This window comes from Labrus mixtus, chromosome 16 (genome assembly GCF_963584025.1).
Source record: "Labrus mixtus chromosome 16, fLabMix1.1, whole genome shotgun sequence".
NCBI classification, from domain to species: domain Eukaryota; kingdom Metazoa; phylum Chordata; class Actinopteri; order Labriformes; family Labridae; genus Labrus; species Labrus mixtus.
The window spans coordinates 3,651,107-3,676,745 of record NC_083627.1 but is presented as its reverse complement, the minus strand read 5'-3'; the positions used below and the strand labels follow the sequence as shown (position 1 = coordinate 3,676,745).

The window sequence follows — 25,639 nt, the reverse complement described above, 5'->3', positions numbered from 1 at the left end:
TGATTCACTGTCTTCGGTTTGATTTTGCTCTGACCTCCTTCACCTCCTCCTCTCCAGACGTTCTCCGTTCCCTCCATCTCTCTGTTCGGCCTGGAGTGTCTGGAGGGCAGAGAGATCACCATAGACAGGGAGATCCTCTGCATGATCGAGGAGGGCTACAACAACCACATCCTGTCTGTCAGAGTCAACAGCGGCTGGTATGTGTTCAAAAAGCCTGTTTGATTTAACAGTAAAGTCATGAAATCAAAATCTATGGATTTCACTTCCTTGTTGAAATAACATTTAAAAACTGTCTGTTAAGTAACCTTGATGTTTAATTTCAACATACCCATTGCTGAAATGCTTGATTCAGATCTCCCTGTGTGCTAAATAATAAGAAACGACTTGTCTGTTTTTGCAGTTGGGTGATATGTGAGCACAGCAACTACAGGGGGCGCCAGTTCCTACTGGAACCAATCGAAATCACCAACTGGCACAAGTTCAGCTCCCTGCAGACCATTGGCTCGATGTTCCCAGTCAGACAGGTTCGTTTACACATCACCTCTACAGCCTCTTAAAGATTTGACTTAAAGAAGAAGCTCTTTATGCGTCAGAGCCAACATGTATGAGATGTTACTACCTGACAAAATATCAAACATGGCGTGCAGTGTGTTCTTCTTTTCACTGAGGCATTACATCATTACATACATTATCATTCATTCAGGCCCATTTAGGCTTCTTGGTGTTTATTATTGTGGACAGAGGACTAAAGGATGGGAGGACATTTCTGCACAATGGATGACAGACAGACTGAGACTCTGCAAGCTTTGTCATTGGCTAAGGCCTGCAGTAACCTGTGTTCTATGTATCTTTTATTAATCAATAAGATAAAATCCAAGGTGACCCCATGTTTCACAACTGTATCTGTTTCTTGTTCACTCACTTGAAGCATTATCCAGATTTATTTTTTGTCATTTGAATTCAAATTTAAAGGTCACATATTATGCAAAACACACTTACAGTACCATGTTTTTCTAACACTAGTCTCTAGTCTGTCTACAAACCCTCCAATAATGATGAGAAAAGTCCATCCTCTCCGTCTTCTTCCTGCTCCACTTTTCAGAAAATGTGTGCTCAAACAGGCCGTTTGGAGATTTTCCCTTCATGACATCACACCTGCGATGCTGAGCTGAGCACCTAGCTGTGGGTGACACTCCCACAGCTAGGTGTTTGTTCTGCACCTCTGAGTCTGGGTTTGGGGAAGCCTGGCTTAAAGGGACAAACCTCTTCTTGATTTGGAGGCTTGTTATCCCCCAAAGAATGAACATCTAGCCGAGTATAAACCTCATTTAGACCTTTTATAAGTAACATTTGATATAAATTTGTTCAGAGGGTTAGATCCACTATGTTCAAACTTTTGATATCTTGTACAAAGAGGAAAAGAGTGTGCGGTACCGTAACTACCGTAATTTAAAAAGCTGGAAGGTGTTTCTTTGGATACAGTCTGAGAGAAGGAGTCCACTGAATTATTTTGAATACCCTGATTTAATTCAAAGCTAAAATTCAACCCATATCATGTTATATTCCTCCTACATAGCTTGCTCTTTAACACTTGGTTTTCACAATAAAATCAGTCAAAAACTCTCTGATCTTCAACAATGTAACATGATGTTGTTGGGTTTTATTTTTTGCCTCCTGCAGAAGCGACACTATTTCCGCATCAAGAACAAAGAGAGAGGTCACTTCCTGTCCATCCAGGGCGGCGTGGAGGAGATGAAATCAGGACGAGTGGTGGTGACACCAGAAGTGGAGGACATGACGGACATCTGGTTCTATCAGGACGGCTTCATCAAGAGCAAGGTAGTGACTGACTCGAAGTTTGAAATGTGGGAAGCACTTGCAGATCTGACACTTTGAATCCACTCATCCATGGGAACATTAACAACGTGCTGCATGTGTGCCCTGTAGATGTCCCAGACCATGAGCCTCCAGGTGATGGGCAACGTCGAGCCTGGATCCAAGGTGGTTTTGTGGACCGAGACCCGGCAGCCCATCCAGACCTGGACAGCCAAGATGAGAGGCCTCATCAGCAGCATGACTTTCTCCGGCATGGTCATGGATGTCAAAGGTAGGGGGAAGAAAACATCGTGTTAACTGTTACATGACAGAGGATTTCCTGCAGTTACACGGATCTCATTAGCTTGTTGAAGAAAAAAAAAAGGGAAAGAAGGAGAAAGGGAAAGTAAAAAACACCAAGACATATTCTGAATACAAAGAAAGCAGAATAAAGATTGCGATCATTTTTTAACCAACCACTGAAAAATGTATTTCTATGGAATCTGCCATATCTGCAAACATAACACATTATAACTCATGAACCCAACCATTGAAATCTTTCCACTTCAGAGATACTGGGGTTGGAGGGGGGGTGTTAATGGTATCTTGTCATGAACAAATGGAGGCACCAGCTTGAAATGAATGCAAAAATGGTCAAAGTTACCTTGAACCCCCTCTTCCAAATAAAGGGAGGGAATTTAAACCATCATTAAACTTAAATTTTTGTTTAATTATTTTGTTGTTCTGTCCAAATAAAAGTGGCCGATGTAAAAATTTGAGATGCTTTGAATTAGGGCCGGCAGAAGCTCGTTCGAGTATTAGGGTCACTTCAAAGAAAAAACAAGACACAAGATTGAAGCCATAATAAAGTGAAAGAAGTTGTAAATCAACAAGATAAAAGTTTTAAGTTTAGGAGAATAGAATTTTAATTTTACTCTGAGATTAGATGTTTTATTTTGAAGGGCTGTATCAAAGAAGCAGCCAGCAGGCCTGCACTGAAACGAGGAACGTGGAGCTACTAGTGAAGTTGTAGCCTTTTTAAATATCGGTTTTAGGCTTCATTCATTCAGCAGCTCATGATTATTAGAATCATTCATCAACAGAATATGAAATACTCAAACAGGTAATTAACATTTTACCGTTAAAGTCGTTGGAGGTGGCGCTGATTTGACCACTTAACTTACTCATGGATAGTTCAGCAGTAAGTCCAGAGGTGCTGATTGTCCACGGGCGAGGCAGGCAACTGCTTGGGGGGCCCCGGCCGGTAAGGGGGGCCTCGAGGGTTTGACAAACTTTACACCACAGCAGTAGCTCAAAATGTGCAAATTTTCCAATGACAGTAGGAACCTCCCTAATGGGGGCCCCATCTGACAGCACTCAATCTTGTTGCCCTGCCTAGAATAGCATGCATTGTTGTTTTGAAAACCGAAGACCAGTGAAAGAGTAACAAAAAGGAAGATGAGTAAGTGTTTGAACACAGGTGGTGATGAACGCTGGTTGGAACGCCCCCCAAGGAATTTTTGCCTAGGGCCCCAACAGACTGTAGAATCGCCACAGACTATAATGTTACCATGTGAAGAAAACTTTTCAACAAGACACATTTTCTTTTTCTCCAGGAGGTAAAACGTACGACAAGGACCATGTGGTGATCATGCCGGAGAGCGAGGAGAGGCCGAGCCAGGAGTGGGAGATCGAGCTGCTGTAACCTGCTCTGAACATCAACCTCTTTTTGTTTCTGTCCCCACGACGAAGCTTCCCTCAGCAGTTCATCCACATCACGTTAGCTTTTCAAAATAAAACTCCCTCAAGGCTCTGGGACTAACACTTTCGCTGCCTTATCATGTACATAATTTCAGTGCCTTGAAAGTGTTTTTTACTTCTTTTTTTTTAAATTCCATTTTCTCAAAGTCTGAAAAAACAGGAAGCTGTCATTGCCTTGACCTGGGTCAGTGACCGGCTTCACCACAAGAGGTTGAAAGCAAGAATAAAAGTATTAGTTATTGAACTGCTGTATATAAACCTTTTATTTTGTATGTAGTAACTGGGGCTTTGTCTTTGACTCTGACCTTTATCTGGAGTTATCACTGTCACTATTTGGGTATTCAAACTATAATGACTCTCTTCGTTTGATTCCCCCACTCATGTAAATTCTCCCGACTGTGGAAGCCCTTAATCATAAGTGCGTTTCTCACTTTATTTTTATACTGGAGCATACCAAGTTATCATTTCCTGTGGACATCGTGGAGCAGCAGTAAGCGGCTACAATATGCCTTTAAATAAAAATGTGTTATTACAAATGCTTCTGAAGCCACATAAAAGGGAAGTGTGCAAGAGAATATATATTTGAAAGGTCTGCTTTGCACTGTACTGTATGAACTAATGTTAAGAGGGAAATGTTGCAATTATAAAAATGGGTTGTGTGTGTGTGTGCCCTTTTACTCTTTCTACTTCTTGATGTATTCTTGTTATAAGTCATGTTACACAGAATTTAATGTTGCCTGTTAATATTTGATACAAAAGAAATTATTATTATGTAAAATGTCATGTAATAGGGAGTGGTTTTAAAGTATTAAATAAATAAAAACTTTAAATAAAACCATGCTGATATATTTGTCATTCATCGCTGATATTTGTGTTCCATGGTTAACTGTTTCTGTTTCTTGTTCACTCACTTGAATCATTTATCCGGATTTTTTGGAGTAATTTGAATCAAATTTAAAGGTCACATATGATGCAAAACACACTTACCATGTTTTTCTAACACTAATATGGGTCTCTAGTCTGTCTACAAATCCTCCAATAATGAGAAAAGTCCATCCTCTCCGTCTTCTGCCTGCTCCACTTTTCAGAAAATGTGTGCTCAAACAGGCCGTTTGGAGATTTTCCCTTCATGACATCACAAAGGGCAGTAGCCCCTCCCCCAGGTGGGTGTTTGTTCTGCACCTCTGAGTCTGCCTTCTCACTAAACAATCGGGCATGGAGCGAGAAAGCCTGAGCCACATCCCCTTCCAGAGAGGGGGCATGGTTAAACACAGCTCATTTGCATTTAAAGGTACAGACACAGAAACAGCCTGTTATGAGCAGGGCGGAAATAGAGGAAAAATGCACATTGCCTGAAAGGAAGGCGGAACTGCACAGTTGCACCCTGAGAGCTTCAGAGGGCGCTAAAAGTGCACCAAACCAAATTCCTACATATTGATGCTTTAACTGTTTTCCTCTTGTATTATAACACTTCGACATGCTTTTATCTCTTGCGCTTACACTTCCATCCCTCACTCTAGATCAATAACAGCTGACATTTTTTTTTTAAAATAAACGTAGAATTTAAAGGTTTTGATCTTGGTGGTCACACATTCACTCAAAATGTCACTGCTTTCATCTCTTTCTTTTTGACTGCTGGTTCAACAGCTTGGTCTTAAATCAACAAATCAGGAAACCTTCAACAGTTTAGCTGATTTTCTACTTTCACCATATAAGGACACTGAGCGGTAACACCCATTAAACTAATTTCAGCACTTTGATTTCAGCTGCTGTTTTAGCCTCTTTAAAGGCTTTATATGCAAAAAAAAAAAATTATCCAGCAGATGTCGCCCTTGAGCACCAGCATGAAACCAAAACAACTCGCGCTGCATTGTTGTGTTAGCATGCTAATGCTAGCGATCCTAATTATGCTTGTATCTTCACACTGCATGTAAATTTACCTGAAATGAGCGTGATCTAGAAACACAGTTAAGCAGTGAGTACAGTATGTTATTCTTCTTTTCTCTAGTCCCTCAATTAAACAACTTTTATACGCGAGGGGAGGAGTCAGCCGGCCGTCCGGGCGATGTAAACAAACTGAAGATAGGACTCTGAAAACTCTGAAAACATCACAGACAGTGGGACTCGGGTGTTACACCCATTGTAGACAGTCATGACTCACAGAGTTATTTTCAGAGGATATACTTGATTTATATTATATTTAAGTGTGAAAAATCACATATAAAGACTTTAAGTATTTATGTTTTGGCTGAAATTTCTCGTAATTTCTTTCTACATCTGTTTCACATCAGACAGCAACATTTCCTCACTAAGCCCTTACTGTATAGGCTGTATTGTTGCTGTACAGTAGTTCTGCTGTGTTTGTTCTAAACACACTGGTCTCATATTTCTTTTAGCTCTGCATGTGACCGGGAGGTTGACATTGAGCCGTTCAGAGGACTTTAACAGATTTAAACCACGAGGGGTTAATTTGTGTAATGATTTGTAGAGCTGCGTTTTCTGTTAGATGTTACATGATGACCAGCTTGATTTATTTATTAAAACATTATCATTTGAATGGCCTGTTTATGTGTGCCTATGTCATCTTAAAGTGAATGTGATACCTCTGCCTCTCTCTCTCTCTCGCTCTCTCTCTCTCCTGACTGAAGGGAAAAGGGGCGGATGAGGGTTTCCTGAGTATCAGATTGTTATCACTGCCCGACACAAACGCAGGTGCTGAAAAGCCCTTTTGTGAGCTCTCATGACACGATCTAATTTTCAGGTTGAGTGACTGAAACACCATCAGGTTATACATGAACATGAGCACTCCACTCTGACCCTGAAACCAGTCAGCCTGATACTCACAGAGATGTGACTTGTTGATCAGATATCTGCTCCATCTTGCTGGAAATATGTCAAAAAAAAAAAAAAAAAGACAATGCTTTTACTTGAAAACTTGAAAACACTTGATCGTTCATATTTTCTACAATCAACCACAAAATCTAAATCCAGCGGTCGCTTTCCGGATCAGCTGTAAAAAAATAAAAAAACTTGATTGTCTGGATTCTTTCTTTGGCAGGAATGTGAGTAGTTTACAAGTGGGTTGTCATGGCGATACTACAAAGGCAATGATGTGTCAAAGCAGCAATTGGTCAGCTGTCAGCTTGTTGAACTTCAGCAGGCGTGGCTGTATTAAAGGGTGGGACGGACTGAGACACTGGGCTGATTATGAAAGGGGTTGTAAAAAAAAAAAAAGCTCCACTACACCTCCACACCTTCCTACAGCTGAGCCCAGCATTCTGTTACAGGTAAGAGAAATGAAATCAGCTAGAAAAATGTTGCATTTGTGTCATTCTGTGTGAGCATTTTTAGTCTCTAAGACATAACACTTAAAGTTTTGGAGAAGTTTTTGTTAATTCAGCAACAAGATTAATGACTGAAATTGTAATCCAGCGATTGATTCATCCAAACTGTAGCTTCTCTTTCGTGCTATTCACTTCAAATATAACCACTTTTATACTCTCTCCATGCCTGTAAATGAAACTATTTATCTCATTTTTCATGTTCTCTCTTTCAGTTAAAACGAAACAATGGACCCTGACTACTTCAGATCGTATGTGAGTAGACGTTCCCCGCACCCTGTCGTCTCTCCACTGTTTCATTATGACTCTATTTACCAAGACGCCATACTGTACCTGTAGATAAAGTAATCTGCGTTGCTTAGTGTTCTCTGGTTATCTGCATGCCTTCTAATGTTATCTACAAACCTGCATGTGACGACTTCAGGCCAACTGGAATGCTGCATTATGAAATCATGTTTCGGCTCAGATTTGAAAGTAAAGTCAGTGAAGTTGATTCACAATTTGAAGCTTAATTTCATACTGGTGGACTTTTATGGGATTTTTATGATGGCCTTTTACTCGTCCAACTCTCCCTTCCTTTAGTCTCAGAAGAAGAGTAGAATATTTGACATTCTTTACATTCAAATGTGATGAAAACTGCCTTGTATCTTTGCTCATCTTTCATGGTATGTCCTTGTTTCAGACCTCCCTTTGCCCTCTGACACCCAATGTGCACATTTCCTATACAAACAGAGAGGATATGGACTCTATATGTGAAGCTCTCTGCACCATGTTAAATGTTTGTTTAAATGTATTCTCTCCATTTACAAACAGGACATGTGTTGGGGTACCCTTGGAACGGTGCGACCCTCTTCTATTTTCCATCCTGACCGAGATGCCATCGAGATCCAGACAGCTCTGGAGAAGAAAGGTTGGTGTATCTACTTCTGCTGCTTTTGACTGGTGGGGGCGTTATTGGCAAACATTGTACACAAACCATTACTCTGTTTCTCAGTATCATTCCCAGCCCGATTATCAAATATTCATTTTCACAATTGGTGTCCAAACATTGTGTCCATGTCTCAGACGCGGGGACTCTGGTGAGGATCCTAACCAATCGGAACAACGTTCAGAGACAAGTGATCGCCAAAACCTTTGAAGAAATAACACAAAAGGTAAAAAAAAAAAACACAAAAAAACAACCTTGACCTGATGATGAATATATCAACTCAACCTTACACACCTCTGCCCCTGGAGACATTTAGAAACTCAAACATGATATTCAGGTGAACAGGTTGTTGCAATGACTGTATGTTGCAAATGTGTGTGTTTGCTCTCCAAGTGATTCTCTCGTGTTTGCAGATCAAATATTATTGAAACTGGTCTCAAAGGGTTGAACACACCTTTGTTTAGAGAGGGAGGAGAGATGTTCTTTGAAAGTTTGTATGAGGTCGTGTCGGGATATTTAAAATCAGCAACATCACAAAACTGGCAATTGGGTTGATTTTCTGTCCCCCTCATGTTAGAAATACAATTTCTAGCAAACTCTTATCTCCTCTTCACCATTCTGTCATCAAAGAGTCAACAATCTCTTTACAGTAACAGATGGTTGCTCTCTCTTTATACTCAAGAATCCTACAAGTTGTTTGTTTAAATTAAAGATGTTTTTCATTTTCCATTACCGCCCTAATTATTCCTTTAAATCACGTGATCTTCATTGGAACACATATTCATGGTTTTTCCACTATGCTGTTAAAACATATCACCCAATTATGGAATAGGCTAATGTAAGTATCCCCAAACAACAGGTGTAGCAAGAAATTATAGCAAGCATAATGAAGTTCTGCCGTCATTACGCTTTAAGATTTTCATATTGATTCTGCAGCGGCACAATGTTGGTGTCAAAGTCGGTGAATTCAAATTGTCTCACGGCTTTGCGGAAGCTTGAGAGAGAGAGCACGGCACAGTGGGAGCTTCACATACACACAGTCAGACATGCACGAACACGCCGCTGTTCTCCCCTGCTGGTACTACCAAGGTACTGCCCCCCCTCCCCCTCCCCTCCCAACCTCGAGGAGGATCAGTTTGATGTTAAACAGCCCATCTGCCTATACTGTGCTTTGATAGAGTGAGACAAACAAACATAGTAACAACAAATACAATAGATTTATTTATTTATAGGCGTGATTCTTCATTTTAAACTTTAAGTGTTCTGTATGTCCATCATGGTGCATTGAGAGTTAAAAAAAAAAAAAAAAAAAACAGAGATGCATGGCAGGATATGAAATGCGTTCAGTGTTTAATGTGATTCTGCAGGACCTGTCAGCTGGTGTGAAGAAAGCTCTGTCTGGAGAACTGGAGAGTTTACTGTTGGAGCTGCTGATGCCTCCTCTGCAGTACGAGGCTCACCGCCTGCAACAGGCCATGGCTGTAAGTAGTTGTTTGTGTGTTTCTTTACATATGGTGCTTTAAGTGAGTGTTTTTTTATGTTCCCATGCCTGAATCCTTGCAGGAGTTGCTGGGATTTTATCAGTTTTAGTCCTTCACTATATGTGTGTGCTGGTTTCTTTGCAGGGTATAGGCACCGATGAGGAAACGCTGCTCGAGATTCTTTGTACACGATCCGGCAAGCAGCTTCGAGCAATCAGTGCTGCATACCAACAATGTGAGCCACAGAAATGTTTTTTTGCTTGATTGTCGGGGACATTTAAATGCAATTCATAAACTCATGTGTCTGTCACGTTTATCTCCCTATTTAGTGTTTAAGAAAGACCTGGAGAAGGAACTGAAAGGAGAAACCAGTGGAGACTTTGCTAAGCTTGTTTTGGCTCTCATAAATGTAATTTGAGTATTTATTTCCTTTACTATCATCTTAACCTTGTTTGTGTAGCAAGCAGGGGCATGTCCAGAGGGGTGGCATGGCCCCTCCCCCCCCCAGAAATCTGATTGGCCACCCCAGGTGCCAACCCAAAAATCCTAAACTGTGATATGTTATTTGCCCTGTCAAAGGCAGGACTATATCAGAAAATGATTCTTATAAGTCTTATGTGTTCTCCTTCTCCTGCCTCCTGACAGAAAGAAGATGTTGCTGGTGTGGTTCGAAGAGATGTCAAGGTATTTTAATTCCCCTAATCCTTTTATTGCTTCAATACCACAGCATGACATGGTTCATCAGCCGACATTAGCTATGATTGTACAAAACACACATTACTCTAAGTACTAAAACAATGATTCAAAAGCAGATTCAGAACATTTCACATCAGAGGCAGCCATCTTGGTAGTTTATGCATCAACAGCCCCTTAAAAAGTCCCCTCAAAACGGAAATGCGCGACTATCTGACTGCCGAGTCGTGATGAATCCAACTTAAAAGGGAACAGAACCAATCACAAGACAGAAGGTGGGACATAACATTGGGATTTACTTTATTGGATTGTTAGCTTCTGCAAAGCTTTATTTGGTCGTCCCTGAGTGCAGGATGAGTCAACAGACATTTGAAACATGCTACAGGGAGAGAACAACACAGTTATGTGCAGATAATAGCAGATAAAAGAACATTTAACACAGGAGCGCTGGATTATAAACAGGCAAAATGTATTTTTCATTTCATGGGGACTTCAAAACTTCCCCATATTTGGTTGTGATTGTCCAGATCTGAATCTGTTTGGAAGGAAATTGGAGGAGGTGGACTGGAAGCATCTTCCAAAGACAACTGAACATGAGAACATCCTGTAGATTCACAACATTTAGTCAACCCCCAGAATGTCTAAGCTTTAGGGGTTTTCTTGCACACATGCATTTTTCACCTAAAATGTTCCTGCCATTCTACATCATTGATTTGGGTTGCCTTGGTATAAAGGCAGGAAGGAACATCACTTCACTATTAAAGAAGACATTTTGTTCTAAGAATCTCCGTCAGTGTCACAGTATTGTTTTTATCTTTTCCTCTAGACTCTCTTTGCGTCACTGAATGCGAAAAAAGCTGATCCGGGGCCGTGGATCGACATTCTGACTTCTAGAGATATAAGCCATCTTGAAAAAGGTGAGGCTGTGACACATTTTTCTGACATGATTTATTATGCCTATTTGTCCTTGTGTTCGTGGGGATCACGGACTGAAATTGAAATGTGTCCGATCCCTCGCTGTGTCCTTCGCTGTCAGTGCTGATGGGGCTGGAGCTGGAGAGTGGACTGATGGTGGATCAGGCTGTGGAGAAACGCTTCACTGGAGATGTGCAACTGGGTTTATCAATTTTAGGTAAATACTGTTCCTGATACTGTGTGAGAGTTTTTTTAATATGCATTGTGCATGTTGATGAGTCACTGATTTTTGTTTTCCTATGCAATAACAGTGCAGTGCATTGAAGGCCCTTACGTCTACCTCGCCAAAAGACTAACTACTATGAAGGTAAGATGCTGTAATCAAATGTTTACTTTATTCTGATGATTTATGGAACTTGAAAAAAAAAGATATTGACTGATTGAGGGATGGCTGAATTGATTCTTTACATATCATACAATAAAAATATACATTTAATATACATAGTTTACTAATTATAAAAGACTTGTTTTCCTGGCACAGCAATGAAATTACTAAGTAAAGTAAATAGAGGTGGATTGTTTCATCCCAATATCCAACTTTACCACTAGATGGCACTCAATTCTACACACTGGTCCTTTAAATGTCTGACAAGCATTATGAAATGTTTGAAATGGGTAATAACTCCCTTTGCTTTTTGCCAACAACTAGGAAATCACATTTCTAATGTACACATGTGCAAATGTGAGTGGTTTAAAAAAAATCTACCTTTAAAGGTGAACCTGCGTGAACTACTGTCCAACAGACATGTTTCACTCTGAGGTTGAAAAAAAAAAAAACTCTTAACAAACCATTTCATTCTTTCAGGCACCTATAGTGCAGGGGATTATGGTGTCTCACTGTGAGGAAGATCTGCTGTGTATCAGAGCTGCCTTCAATAAATTAACAGGAACGTCTCTCTACACGACTCTACAGGTGGGTCACTCTCATGAAGCTGTGAAAAAAAAATGCATAACATGATATGTTTCTTTCCCCCATTATAAAAATGTAACGAGAAAATCCCTGTTGATTTACAAATCATGTTTTTATTGGTTCTCATTTTTACAAGTTCATTTCTTCTTTTTCCTACAGAACAAGTTCAAAGGAGATTATCTGCAGGCTCTGCTGGCCATCTGTCGATCTGAAGATTAATATAAATAAATGTTTAACAGACTCATGCACGCCTTGAGTATACTTCCTCAAAAATCCTTTACATGCAACTGGTGTTGGGTTTTTCTGTGAGTGCAGTTTAGGTTTTTTTTATTGCCTTTGTATTTACCACATGATGATGAGTCATACAGTATTCATTTTCAAAACACCACTTATGAACAAACAACATTTCACCCTCCATGTTATTAATTAAGTTACACATTTTGCGACAATACTGTTCCTCCTTTTTAAAATACTACAAATTTAATATATAATTGAATATTGTACTATATTATAAACTGATAGTATAAGAATTTCCATTTTAAAAAAATATATTTTTGTCTTAAATAACTTTAAAACACTGACTTGAGAAGATAGGATTTCTGCTCCTACAAAGAATTCAGTAGTACATGCTTCTATTTTTTTTTTTTTTTTAGATTTCTTTATTTAAAAGGGACAACGCAAATTAATTAACAAGAGCAACAAAGTCACACATGTAAATATGCCAGATTTAGCCATACAGGCTAATTTTCATCTGCAGTCCCTGGCAGGTTGATGACATTTAAGAAAACATTAAAAAGCATACAGGAAAATGCAGCACAAAAACATAGACACAAGAACACATAAGCATAACAAATAAAACAACACAAGTGTTAGTTAAAACATAACACATACGCATGGAAGCAATTGATAAAGCAGAACACAGACATAAAATAAAAATGTGTAACATATAGCGCATTTAAATACATGAGCATTTAAACACAGACAAAAGCACCATGCACAGACAAGGAGCATATACAGTATAAGCACAGACAAGGAGCATATATAAGCACAGACAAGGAGCATAAGCGCACAGACTACAAGTAAAGACAAAGTACATTAATCCAGATTATGGCAGCATGTCTGATTTTTGAATAGCGATTGTTTTATAGATTTAGAAGAGGATTTCAGAGATATGATGTTCCTTAGTTCTGTGGGTATAGTATGTGCTGCTCGATAAGAAAAGACTGACTGCCCAAAACTACTTTTTATATTGACCTCCAAATACCTGAAGTTTATTAATGTGCACATTAAATTTAACTTAAATCTGCCCCATCTTTGGAGTGCATCTTCATTCACTATTATTCAACATTCACCCTAAGACACAATTTCAAAAAGTTAAAATTTACCAGTTACTGCTCGGTGGCAGTAGAGTGTAGAGCAACACTGGCATGACAGAAAACAGCAGAGAAGCTCTGACACCTGACCCTCCACTGTGTGGGGTGGTAGAGGTGGTTGTCAAAGTCGTCGTCTTCGTTGGTAATGTTGTGGTGGTAGAGTTGGCTGTAGAGTTTGTAGGAGGAAATCGTGTAGAGGAGGTTATAGTGGGAGGGGGTGCAGACGAAGCATTGGTTGGGGAAGAGGATGTAGTCATCGGCATAGAGGAGGTCGTAACACCTGTAGCAATGGAAGGGGTTGCAGATGAAGTGTTGTTTGGCGGAGGGGATGTAGTCGTCGGCATAGAGGAGGTCGTACCACCTGTAGCAATGGAAGGGGTTGCAGATGAAGTGTTGTTTGACGGAGGGGATGTAGTCGTCGGCATAGAGGAGGTCGTAACACCTGTAGCAATGGAAGGGGTTGCAGATGAAGTGTTGTTTGGCGGAGGGGATGTAGTCGTCGGCATAGAGGAGGTCGTACCACCTGTAGCAATGGAAGGGGTTGCAGATGAAGTGTTGTTTGACGGAGGGGATGTAGTCGTCGGCATAGAGGAGGTCGTAACACCTGTAGCAATGGAAGGGGTTGCAGATGAAGTGTTGTTTGGCGGAGGGGATGTAGTCGTCGGCATAGAGGAGGTCGTACCACTTGTAGCAATGGAAGGGGTTGCAGATGAAGTGGTCGTTGGAGCAGTAGTTTCAGGCATGGTGCTAGTCAGTAAGGTAGTGGTACTCGTCTGGGTGGCAGCAGTGGGGGTGGGGCTGGTTGTTAAAATGGTTGTGGTGTTTGGAGGAGAAACAGTTTTAGTGATGGTTATAGGCATAGCTGTAGAAGTCGGTGTGAAAACTGTTGTAGGCGGGATCATAGTACTATGTGATCCATTATTTGAATCAGAGGCTTTGGTCAGTTTTTCCGGTGAAGTACCAACATGGGTAGTAGTTTCTAGAGCCTGATTGGGAAACGAGATGAAAAATTATTTAAATCAGTGTTACAAACAAAAACTATTGTGTAGACACCAACAATACAGATGTTTCCAATTACCATCAGTCTAAAAATCCTTGAGTCTTATCATTGAAATATAGACAACACGTTTTTGACTTATTTTAAAGTATTGTGTTATCTTGTCCTTTTGATAAAAAAAATGAATACATTTGTATCTGCACTCAAGCAGTTTTTTCCCTTTATTAAGCCACTTAAAAAACTGAGTTCAAACTATTGGCGCAACTTCATTTAGAAGTTTTCTATCACAAGTTTGTAACAAACCAAAAAAAAGACACATTCGATGGGTGTATACAACTAAATTACATGAACACCTTGAGTGACCTTTTCAGGACAATGACACAAGTCAGCACTGACTCATCCACAATGACGACACCAACAGACTGTCCGTCTATCTATTGATTGATTTTTTAATTTAATTAGGAATGTGTGAGTTTGTACAAGTATATGAACAGATTTTCTTGTAGAGTCATTTTTTAAAATATTCTGAATTTGTAAGTAGTTACCTGTCCAAAAGCCAGCAAAGCCAATATGTAAAATCCCCGAGCCATCATCGTCCCTGATGGAAGGCCAAGCGGAGACAAAGATGCAGCAGAAATGTAAATGAAAATGTCCTTTTTAAAACAGAAATCTGCCAGATATGTTTTCTAGTGCAGGGAAAGTTCTCCCACTGTGACCTGGTTTACTTCCAGTCTCTTCTGGTAAACTGAGCAGATCAATTTTTCCCCCACTTTTATACAGAAACATTATGTTTCAGGGAGGGCAGGGGAGAGTTTATGACGTACAATATAAACCTGGCTCTGGATCCAGGAAGTTAGTTTGGGATGAAAATGAGAGATGCAAGTGTGTCGCGTGTGTGGCAAGCATCATTTTCTATTTTTAGCCATTTCTTATGAATTGCACTAATAAAAGTTTACAATCTATACTGACACAGTTCCTGATACTAAAAATATTAGAGTCAATACTGCAATAAAGCGATTAACTATCAACTTCCTCAATGTTTTCATCAAACAAATCAATTACAATCAAGCCTCAATTATTAAAATATGATAGTACTCTTCAAAGCTCCTGACTTCTCATTACATACAGAGTGTTTTAGAAGACCCATTACTTTTTTAATTTTGCGTCATTTTTAAAATGTTGTAACTTTTTATGGCACAATGATGGAAAATATTCCACTTCCTCGTTATGATATTAACACCTGGTTTAATTTTTAAGCTAAATAATTCTGTATGAATTAAAAAAACATCCTTCTGCTGGAGCTGCATGTACTTCCTCCTTTGTGGATAATTGACAAGCTGATTATAAAACAAGTCACATTAATGTTTCCTCATGCTTGACAGATCAGTTGACATATAGCACGATGATCGTCATTCTTAAGATTCAATTCCCAGAAAACTCCTTGAGATCCTGAGCGGACAGGGGTTTCTGTCACATCTCCCAACTCAGTTTATGACTCACCTGCCCTAATAGACCAGGTCAATAAATTACTTTCAAAACATAGCGCACGGTGAAAGAACAACCCCAGTTTGGCTAGGACACAACGTTAATGATCAGCTTCAGCACATTTTTGTTTTTGAAGGAGCCTTGACCATTTTCTTTTCTTTGTTTATCACGTTCCTTGCATCTGTTTTACTCTGCAAGCTAAGCTAATGCTAAGCTAATGATAGCAACTGTCGACCAACCCCACTGGGAAAAAAAGCACAGAGATGGAATGACACTTTTTGTAAATCATTAATTTAATCTTTTTCACAATATCTGATGATTAACTAAAGGGTCATCGCACTTGCAAACTCTTCTTCTTTTTCTTCTGTCCTTGACCCAACAGGATATAAAATGCATCATATAAAAATTAGGTATTAGTTGTAAACTTCTTTATGCGCTGGTAAGAGAACTAGACATCCATTCTTTGAGAGTTAACTGAAGATGATGTACAAATACATCCATAGATAAAGATGGATTAAAACATGACAGACAGAAGTCTAATGACGGGGTGTTGGCTCAGTATTAAGTCTATTATTTCTTACTCCAGTAACAAACAAGTGTGAGGAGCCTCCCTCTTTTATAAACTGTAACAATCTACCCACTTCTCACATGATCATTAGGCAACACAGTTTTAAGCCTCTTGACAAATGTAATGTAGCACCCACCTGTCAATCAAGTCAGCTACGCGCCATATTGTAAATATCACTTATCCCTCATGACATCATAACAGATGAGTCATCGAAAAATCCCCCTTACAGTGTGTACCAATCAACACATGAGCTTATCAGACCTTATTTGTTTTTCGAACCGGGTATTACACAATTTAATTTCTGCTGTAAAAAACAACTTTTTGAATGGGTGTGTATGTGATTTCCAGTGTTTCTGCAGCCAGCCTCTAGTGGAAACTCGAGGAACTGCAGGATTTTGCAATTCCGCATTGGCTTCACTTCACTTCTCCACTCGATATTCTGCCCAAAGGTCACAGAGGTCATTCAGCTACAACAACAACTTCTGTCGCATTTCTCTCACTCTTTTTCTTAAAAACTGAACATAATTCCCAAGAGAGTTGTAGCGGCTCTCTGGAGTCTCTGATGTTGTCATTTCCTGTCTCGTCACCATACAACTCTGCGCTGCTCCGAGCGGTTATTTTAGCATCAGGAATGTTGAGTGACAGCAGATGCGTTCGCTGCGTCCATTATTATTTACAGTCTGATTCCCTAAGGCTGCCCAGGTCTTATTTCTTACAACCACATTCTGATTGTTGTTGTTGTTAACATTTAAAAGAAAGTGCAACTTAGAAAATACATCTTACCGAATAATACTCTTTTAAATTTGATACATTTTTTGTCCACGCTTAGTTTATTCTGTTTTGTTTTTTTACATCAAGTAAGTGCAAGTGTACCAATTTACAACAAAAATCAATCTAGTACACATATAATCGTTGCTTTAAAGGTCAATCCAACTATAGTGTGACATATGTGACTTAATAATTCATACATTCATTCATGTTATAGGATGCTTGTGTAATATATGTGATTAGATAATATCATTTCTCACACAGGACAATAAATAAACCTCTGTATGTGTATAGTGTAAACCTCAATGAGGATGTCGGCTACCACCTTCCAAAAAGCCTTAAATAGAAACAAATATATTTTACTCAAACTGAATTACATGTATCTTTGCCTGTGAGTTAATAAACAAACAGACACTGTCATAGTGACTCTCTAGCCATTGAAGCCTAAATATTATTTCAAATATATTTTCATCTCATTAACCACAAGTTAATATGATATAGCCTACACATCTAAAAAAGGGCTGCAGTTTAAGACTAACTTCTGTTCTGAGCCAACAGAGGGCGCTCATTTCCAAAGTGCTTGAAGTAGGAACGACCCAAACAGCAGAGTGACAGAGGCGATGACATGGCTCTGGCCGTTTCCTGAGCTCGAGCCACCAGTGCCGGTGGACATGCTCGAGCCACCAGTGTCGGTGGACATGCCCGAGCCACCAGTGCCGGTGGACATGCCCGAGCCACCAGTGCCGGTGGACATGCCCGAGCCACCAGTGCCGGTGGACATGCCCGAGCCATTTGGCGAAGTTGAATTGGTGGTAGAATTGTTGCTTGGTTTTTCTGACTCCCGCTGTAGAATGTAAAATGAGATTTACAGATTAATTCAATAACATGCCACTGAAAATAATTCTTTTTATTTTTTTTCATAATATTACATTCAGGCCAATTTCATGGTGAAAAAAAAAACCCTCAAAGAACGCACGTTTAAACGTAAGCATTGATTTAAATGACAAGGACGAAAACGAAGACATGTTGTAAAATGATGTGTATCTCAACGTCAAAGTCAAGTTTATTTCTTTAGCACATTTCAGCAACAAGGCAAATCAAAGTGCTTCACTCAAGACATCAAAAGCATCGAGACAAAGAGGGAAAAGAAAGTTTAAAAATCACTAAAACAAACCATTACTAATCACAGAGAAGATTAAATATGAAGACATTGAATACAATCAAATCAGAAAGACCCAACAGAAAGACAGAAATAGACATTAAAATACAAAACAAATAACCTCAAATTTGTAATGACGATGTGATCTGCACTGTGTGCCGTTCAGTGTTAAAGGCTATTGCTATGGAGTCGCCGTCCTCAGAGTTTTCTCTTCCCGACGGACACAGATTCAGCTGCTGGTCTTTAGGCTCACAGTTTGCTCCGTCTGTGTCCGTCCACAGCCTTAGGGCGCGGTCACACTGGCCATCTGCACCGTGCCGTACTCAAGCACGATTGCCCCCCCCCCCCGCTGCCCTATTCCCACACTGGCCAGGACTATCCGTGCTTAAACACGATTACCTCTTGTACATAACGTCGTAATACAACGCATTCATGCTTTCTGTTATTATGAAGCGTGCTCAGTTGACAAACAGGCGGACGAGAGAGAGAGAGAGAGAGAGAGACAAAAAAAAGGGACGTGCAGTCGAGTCCGCGTCTGCACGTCAGAGAACAACACAAAGAGCATGACAGCTACTTTACTGACTTTGCGGCTTAATTTAAGCCATTTTTATCAGACACAGCAATAAACACATTAAAAAATAAAATAGACGCGCGAGGGTCAAGTCTTACTGTTCATTTTGTTTATTTACAGTATAAGAGCCTTTGCTGTAGAAATGTGGTCTTTTTTTATTGTTTTACTTTTAAGAGTGAAGCTCGATATTTCAAAGTTTAAAGCATATCCCCCTCTTCTTTCTATGCTTTAAGGCTTGTGAAGATATATGTATATTTTATTTTTACCTTGGCGCAGACAAATCCCAGCAAAGCCAGCGAGGTCATCCACAGGACCAGGTACTTCATATTTGATGAGAGATCTTCTCCTCTTTGAAGACAGACAACCAGCTGGAGATAACTTCTTTAAACCTCAGAGTTTTTTGTTGTTGTTGTTGTTTTTGTTTAAAAGGTTAGACAATCTTTGTTATTCTCCTGCTCGTACTCAGGTGTATCTTAGGCGAACGTCTCAGATGTGTAAAATGTGTGTATCCGGGGACATGTCTTTTATAAGGCGTTCTGATTATTCACCTGATGCTTATTTCCATCCGGGCAGCCTTCCGTCAGTCTCCACCCCAGCAAGCTGTGGATCACAGATGCAAAACCTCACACACATCTATCAAGAGAGTTTAAGAGAAATGGTCTCTGCTGCTACTTGCACAGTCAGGTGGTTCTCTTTAAAGCAGCCCTTGATATCAAACTGTGTGGTTTCTCTCAGGTCAAATTTAATTGAATAATATATAATAACTGCATATGAACAACCCTCTAGTGCTTAAATGTTGCACTTACACAATTTAAAGCTTAAAGGGGCGGCGGTAGCTCAGTCTGTAGGGACTTGGGTTGGGAACTGGAGGGTGGCTGGCTCAAGTCCCGGTGCGGACCATATCTGGAAATTGATCTGGTAGCCGGAGAGGTGGAGGCGTCTCCAAACGGCGGTTTTGGTTTAATGCTGGTGCTCATTGACGACATCTACTGGATCAACAAGTCGCACATTCTTCATTTAAAGGCTTTATATGCGATTTTTTTGATCCAGCAGATGTCGCCCTTGAGCACCAGCATGAAACCAAAACAACTCGCGCTGCATTGTTGTGTTAGCATGCTAATGCTAGCGATCTTTATTCTGCTCGTATCTTCACACTGCATGTAAATTTACCTGAAATGAGCGTGATCTAGAAACACAGTTAAGCAGTGAGTACAGTATGTTATTCTTCTTTTCTCTAGTCCCTCAATTAAACAACTTTTATACACGAGGGGAGGAGTCAGCCGGCCGTCCAGGCGATGTAAACAAAGTGAAGATAGGACTCTGAAAACTCTGAAAACATCACAGACAGTGGGACTCGGGTGTTACACCCATTGTAGACAGTCATGACTCACAGAGTTATTTTCAGAGGATATACTTGATTTCTACATTTAAGTGTGAATATAAAGCCTTTAAATCGACCGTTAAGTCTCCAAAAGGCAATGAAGTTACACGACAACATATTGACAACATTTTCCCAAACCGTTTAATTTTTAGTTTTGCACAATTCGATTTAAAATCCTTCACGATCCGGCTCTGATTTAACATTCCTACATGACATGAAACCTGCTCATTATTATTTCTCAAATCATGTTGGACCAGTCAGTATGCAGAGATCACCCGATTGAAAACAGAAGACACAAAACAAAAAACATGACATGCATTGAATGACACTTCATTTTTTCAAAACTAAAAATGCAAATAGGGTGGCAGCATGAGCTCGACCGTTCTTATCAGTTGTTGTAAGAAGTTAACTTTATACAGGATTCATCCAGTTCTTCTCATACCTCCCTCCAGTTTCTGGAGGGATGTTTTTTTATATTCTGCACTCAAGTTTTCCACTAATATATTTAGGAAAATGTGTTTTGAATAAAAAAGCAATTCAATTCAGTTTTAAAGATTTATTTTTGGGCCTTTATTGGAGGGACAGGACAGTGGATAGAGCAAGAAATCAGGGAGAGAGAGAGTTGGGAATGACATGCAGGAAAGGAGCCACAGGCTGGATTTGAACCTGGACCGCCTGCTTGAAGGACTACAGCCTCCATGCATGGGGCGCGCGCACTACCCAAGGGCGCCACCAGCGCCCCCAATTCCAGTTTAATACTTTAAAACCTGTTGAGAAACATCTTATCCTTGTGTTTCTGTTTCCCTCTTTGTGATATAAAGTTTAGATATGTGAAGCACGTGGTTGTACATCGTTTATTGATATCTTGTGGAACCTTTGTGATCAAAAGTGGAAATAAGCTCATTGCAAACAAAGCACTTCATAACAAAAAAAAAGTGTGACAGTCACTGTTTTTTAAGCGGATTAAAAAAAAGAGGTTGTGATTTTGAAGAGATGAATCTGTGCCCTCTCAGCCCTCTGCACAGTAGAGGAGGACGGAAACAACCGGCACTAACAAGTGACTGCAGGAGCCCGTCAAAGAGGCAGACCCTCCTTTTGTGGTCGTAGCCGAAGTCGTTGCAGTTGAAGGAGGCCGAGAGGTGGAGGGTGTAACGGAGGCCGTGGACAGAGCTGAGGTGGAGGGAGAGGAGGCCGTGGACAGAGCTGAGGTGGAGGGAGAGGAGGCCGTGGACAGAGCTGAGGTGGAGGGAGAGGAGGCCGTGGTGGTTACAGTGTTGTTGTTGCTGCCGGAGGTCACATGAGTCGAGGTGTGGTCGGACAGTTGTGTTGTTGTTGATGATGCAGGTGGGGTGGTACCGGATGAGTCAGTGTCGTTGCTTGTCACTGTAGCGTTTAGCTCCTGTGGAAGAAAAACATCAGTTTACACCAGGGCTGCTTTGATAATGATTATTTTGATTGATATTGAGATCACGATTTGACAGAATCTGCACACTTAAACTTTCTGAACACACAGACACACACACAAAAAGGTAGTGATGAGATCCTCTTGTTGGCGACAATTTGAAACGTTTACTACACATGACAAAACCCATGTATAAAACGAGCGCAACACGGCACGCTGCACAGCAATCGTCTTATCATGATTATCTTTGTTTTCATGATCGTGGGAAGATAATCGAGACTCAACATATCATTCTGTGACCTTTAAAGGTATACGACGGTGCTTTCACACTTTGCACAAAACTCCTGAAACATTTACTGAAGTTGTCAGAAGTTTTTCACAAACTTATTTTCAAACGTATCTTTTAAGCTCCGGGAAAATAAAGCAAACACTTTGAGCAGGTGATAGATACCAGACGTCGGAAAATATACACCCTCAGTGTACTGACCCGATAAAAATCAGACATGTTACATTTGAATCTAAAACTACATTTAAAAAAAAGGGGGGATTCAGGAAACCATCCCTAAACACTGACTCCTACTGTTTTCATTTCCTGCTGTATTGTACTGTCAGTCGATGCCGCAGATAAAGCCACAGTGTCTCTCTGTGTGGGTGACGAACCTTCTGCAGCCACAACATGCAAAAGGTCAAGCATTTGCTGATCCAGAAGAGCCTGTGAGGCATGAAGAATTAATCCTGCTTTGCATACTGCTGAGGTCGGTAGAAGCTTTCAGTACATGTTTGTCCTTTATGTCCTCTGACTGCACACGGCAGATCTGCATCTCTTTCTTTTTTTTGGGGGGGGGGGGGGGGGGGGGGGGGGTGTTTTATCTCCCCGCTAGCTTTATGTTTTCCTTATAGGTCATATCTATCAATCTGGAAATGTGAGTTATCTCGATGCCGATAATAAAGCAGCTTCCTCCAGCATCACGCAGATCTGTTGAGGGCTTAAAAATAAATTTTGTTCTGTTGTATTAAGTTCTGTGGAATTAAAGAAGTGGAGGAGTTACAATCATACATCCATCCATCAGTCGCAGGGTGCTGGAGCTGATCCCAGCTGTCATTGGTCGAGAGGCGGGGTACACCCTGGACTTTTCACACATTTTTTAACAGAAAGTAAAGGTACAAGGTGTTCATTAAACTCCTCGACTAACCGTCATGACAACAAGGATTAAAGCATTAAATTCTGTGACTGGTTGAGGGACCACCTTTTCCTAAAATTTAGGGTTTAATTTAACATATTATTTTGAAAAACTTTTTTTTTTTACTATGGATTCTTTAGTCCATTGCACACTTATTTAAAAAAAATGCTTTTTTTACACTTTTTTACACAAACCGTCAACAAATAAAATCAAAACAGAGAAAGGTATACAGTCTGGTTGTATCAAGAATACAAGTCCCATTTTTCCATTCACCCAATTTGCCTAAATTGTAAAATTCATGTAAATGTGTCCTTGACTTCTCACTCATTTGACTGTAACCACGCTTAAGGCAGAAAAAAACAAAAGGATCGGCGCACTGTTTGTTGAAAGTCAATCAGTTGTGTCCACCAATCAGAGAGGCTGAGATGTTTTTAACCAGCAGTGTGCTCCTTACCTGGGTGCAGCTCAGAGACATGAAGGTCAAACACACACACAGCACCAGCATCCGTGTCTTCTCCATCGTGGGCTTCAGCTGTTTCCGTGGTTCCTTATCTGTGTGTCCCTTTATATACCTGCCAGCCCTCCATAACAATGATGCTGATAACTGTCAGGCGTCACAGAGAGCTGAGCAGAAAAAAAAAGTCATGTTCAGGTGTTCAGTCCAACAGTAAAAAGTGAGGCAGCAGACAAGTGTTATGTATCTGATATGTAAAACAGAAAGCTTTGACAAACACAATGAACTCTTCAGTGCTTATTAATGTCTATTATGACTATGTTCTGTACCAGGGGCTGCAGGTTATTAATAAAAGAAGGGCATGCTTTGCAACCAGCAACATTTTTTTGGGCAAAACTTAATGCACATGTTGCTGAAATCAGAGAGCTAACACTTGAAGAAACAGCAGGATGCAACCAGCTGCAATAAAGTGTGCAACAATAACACGTGAGCTACAGCTCCCATATAAGTGAGTGCAAAGAAAAAAAGGTCACATTTAGGAAAGACAAAAACTCAGGTAAACATTTTGTTTTTCCCTACTCACTGTCGCAGTTCTGCTCATTCACAGTTTGAGATTTTCTATCCTGATACGCGATTAGTCCACATCTGGCATGAAGCGTCATCACACAGCTGTAAAGACGACTAGTTGACTAGTCTGTGCAACCCCTACTTTGAACTGAACCATATTACACTGATATAATAACGCCACATTTGATCACATCTTTAGAACAGTATTGTTCAGATGCATGTTCACAGAGCTGATTGTCCTGCATGTGTTTCCCTTTCTTTTTATTACTAAATTGGTTTTAAAAAAATATCAACAAAAAAAATCAAATTCAAGTCAAACAACTTAAAACTGAAAGTCTGAAGTCATATTACTACGTCATACAAGAGTCAATGTTTTTGAGTTTTTACCAAGCGGCAACCTCCGGTGTTGAAAAATGAAGCCAATGCGGAAGTGCAAAGAATCCTGCAGTTCATCGAGTGTCCACTTGAGGCTGGCTCCAGGAACACCGGAAGTCACATACACACCCAGTCAAAAAAAAAGCCAGTTTTTACAGTAGGAATTACAAAGTTTACAGCCTGGTAAATAGGTCTGATTAGTTATGATCCTCATGGGCAGGATTGGCATGGGTTGACTGAAAGTTAAGCTGAGACAGGATTTCCAACATGGCGGCTGCTGCTGATGAGCCTCCAGAGCCCCCTGCAGTAACAGATGGCTGACGTCACTCAGGCTTCTCCCATTAATATTTACAGTCTATGGTTTTTACAGTGTAGATGAACACAAACTCTGAACGTAAACAGGTAGAGAACACAGAAACATTGTCACTTTGTGATGAATCACAGTTACATTATTAACTGTTACAATATTTGGCGTCAGTAACTTTACATTAAAATCTAAAGCTTTGTTGGGGCAGCTGATTCTGTTATTCATATTTAATGCTTATAATTTACATTTATATATTCTACAAACATTACATGGTCTTTATATTTGTCATAAAATACAGGCAGGCATTTGTACAGTGCATTTAGATGAAAACAGAAAGTCATCAGTTTCTCCTTCATATTTTACATTTCACTCTCGACCGAGCTCAGATAACCATGAGGAAGTAATCATTATAAAAAAAAGATACGCTAAGATAAAGTCATTCATGTACAAATAAACCAGAACCACATGATCCCCCTCACCAAACACTACCTGAGTTTCTACTAAAAGTAAAAGAATTTTGTTTTGCTTCTTTGACATTTCTTTCGCCCCCTTGGAAACAACACTTTGATGAAAATATTGCGACTGAAGCACGTTTGATTACACATTGTCTGATAAGAAGCTTTACAGGACTGTGGGAACGACTGAGGTCAGCAGAAAGGAATGTTCCCCTGTGATGTTCAATTTTCTATATTGACGTTTTACAAATATTCAAGGTAAAACTTTTTCCACGACATCATCATGTGCAAAAATTAGTGCTTCTGACGTTTCAAGCTGAGAAATGTTTCACTTTTACTAGCTTCTAACTTTGCTCAGTTCCATTTACCATCCAATAAAACTTCACCTTGACAATTTGTGAGGGCGAAGTAAACAGACAACTCCTCTCATTTTCATTTGATTTGGTTAAAGTCGATAAAGGGAAGGGTGTGAGAGAAAAGCTTTAAAGGAGAGGGTACACAATTCTTACCTTGAACAGAAGTTAATTATTTCAAGCTAAGGCGTCTAATAAAGTTCACAAATTCAACCCACTGATTCACTACTTAACGCTTTAACTATTTCAAACATGTCTCTTCTTTGCTAAACATCAGAGGCAGGGAGTGAAACTTGTGTCCTGTTGCTGTTCTGGTAGCTAATAGCCAGGCCTTTGTGT

General features: G+C 40.0%; 4 protein-coding genes across 4 annotated transcripts in view; 2 read left to right on the top strand and 2 right to left on the bottom strand.

Annotated features, from left to right (window-relative positions):
- crybg2 (crystallin beta-gamma domain containing 2) overlaps positions 1 to 4,405 on the top strand; it is a 53,547-nt gene extending 49,142 nt beyond the window's left edge. The window contains exons 20-24 of the mRNA XM_061059079.1: positions 58 to 197; positions 401 to 524; positions 1,681 to 1,839; positions 1,948 to 2,107; positions 3,432 to 4,405. Of these exons, the coding sequence (XP_060915062.1) occupies positions 58 to 197; positions 401 to 524; positions 1,681 to 1,839; positions 1,948 to 2,107; positions 3,432 to 3,520 (672 nt within the window). The 3' untranslated portion in view covers positions 3,521 to 4,405. The remainder of the gene's footprint in view (positions 1 to 57; positions 198 to 400; positions 525 to 1,680; positions 1,840 to 1,947; positions 2,108 to 3,431) is intronic.
- Positions 4,406 to 6,748: 2,343 nt separating this feature from the next.
- On the top strand, positions 6,749 to 12,148 carry anxa14 (annexin A14). Its single transcript, XM_061059615.1, has 13 exons — positions 6,749 to 6,863; positions 7,133 to 7,172; positions 7,731 to 7,827; positions 7,983 to 8,071; positions 9,213 to 9,326; positions 9,471 to 9,561; positions 9,656 to 9,735; positions 9,972 to 10,010; positions 10,846 to 10,936; positions 11,056 to 11,151; positions 11,246 to 11,301; positions 11,800 to 11,907; positions 12,064 to 12,148. The coding sequence occupies exons 2-13, from the start codon at positions 7,146 to 7,148 to the stop codon at positions 12,121 to 12,123; spliced, it is 948 nt and encodes a 315-aa protein (XP_060915598.1). The 5' UTR covers positions 6,749 to 6,863; positions 7,133 to 7,145; the 3' UTR covers positions 12,124 to 12,148.
- Positions 12,149 to 13,132: 984 nt separating this feature from the next.
- Positions 13,133 to 15,032, bottom strand: LOC132991047 (uncharacterized). The gene is made up of 3 exons (XM_061059614.1): positions 14,820 to 15,032; positions 13,440 to 14,263; positions 13,133 to 13,391 (listed from the first exon to the last, which is right to left on the bottom strand). The coding sequence occupies exons 1-3, from the start codon at positions 14,865 to 14,867 to the stop codon at positions 13,286 to 13,288; spliced, it is 978 nt and encodes a 325-aa protein (XP_060915597.1). The 5' UTR covers positions 14,868 to 15,032; the 3' UTR covers positions 13,133 to 13,285.
- A 5,388-nt stretch (positions 15,033 to 20,420) lies between these two features.
- LOC132991000 (uncharacterized) lies at positions 20,421 to 23,340 on the bottom strand. Its single transcript, XM_061059550.1, has 2 exons — positions 23,244 to 23,340; positions 20,421 to 21,605 (listed from the first exon to the last, which is right to left on the bottom strand). The coding sequence occupies exons 1-2, from the start codon at positions 23,307 to 23,309 to the stop codon at positions 21,216 to 21,218; spliced, it is 456 nt and encodes a 151-aa protein (XP_060915533.1). The 5' UTR covers positions 23,310 to 23,340; the 3' UTR covers positions 20,421 to 21,215.
- Between the last annotated feature and the right edge of the window lie 2,299 nt (positions 23,341 to 25,639).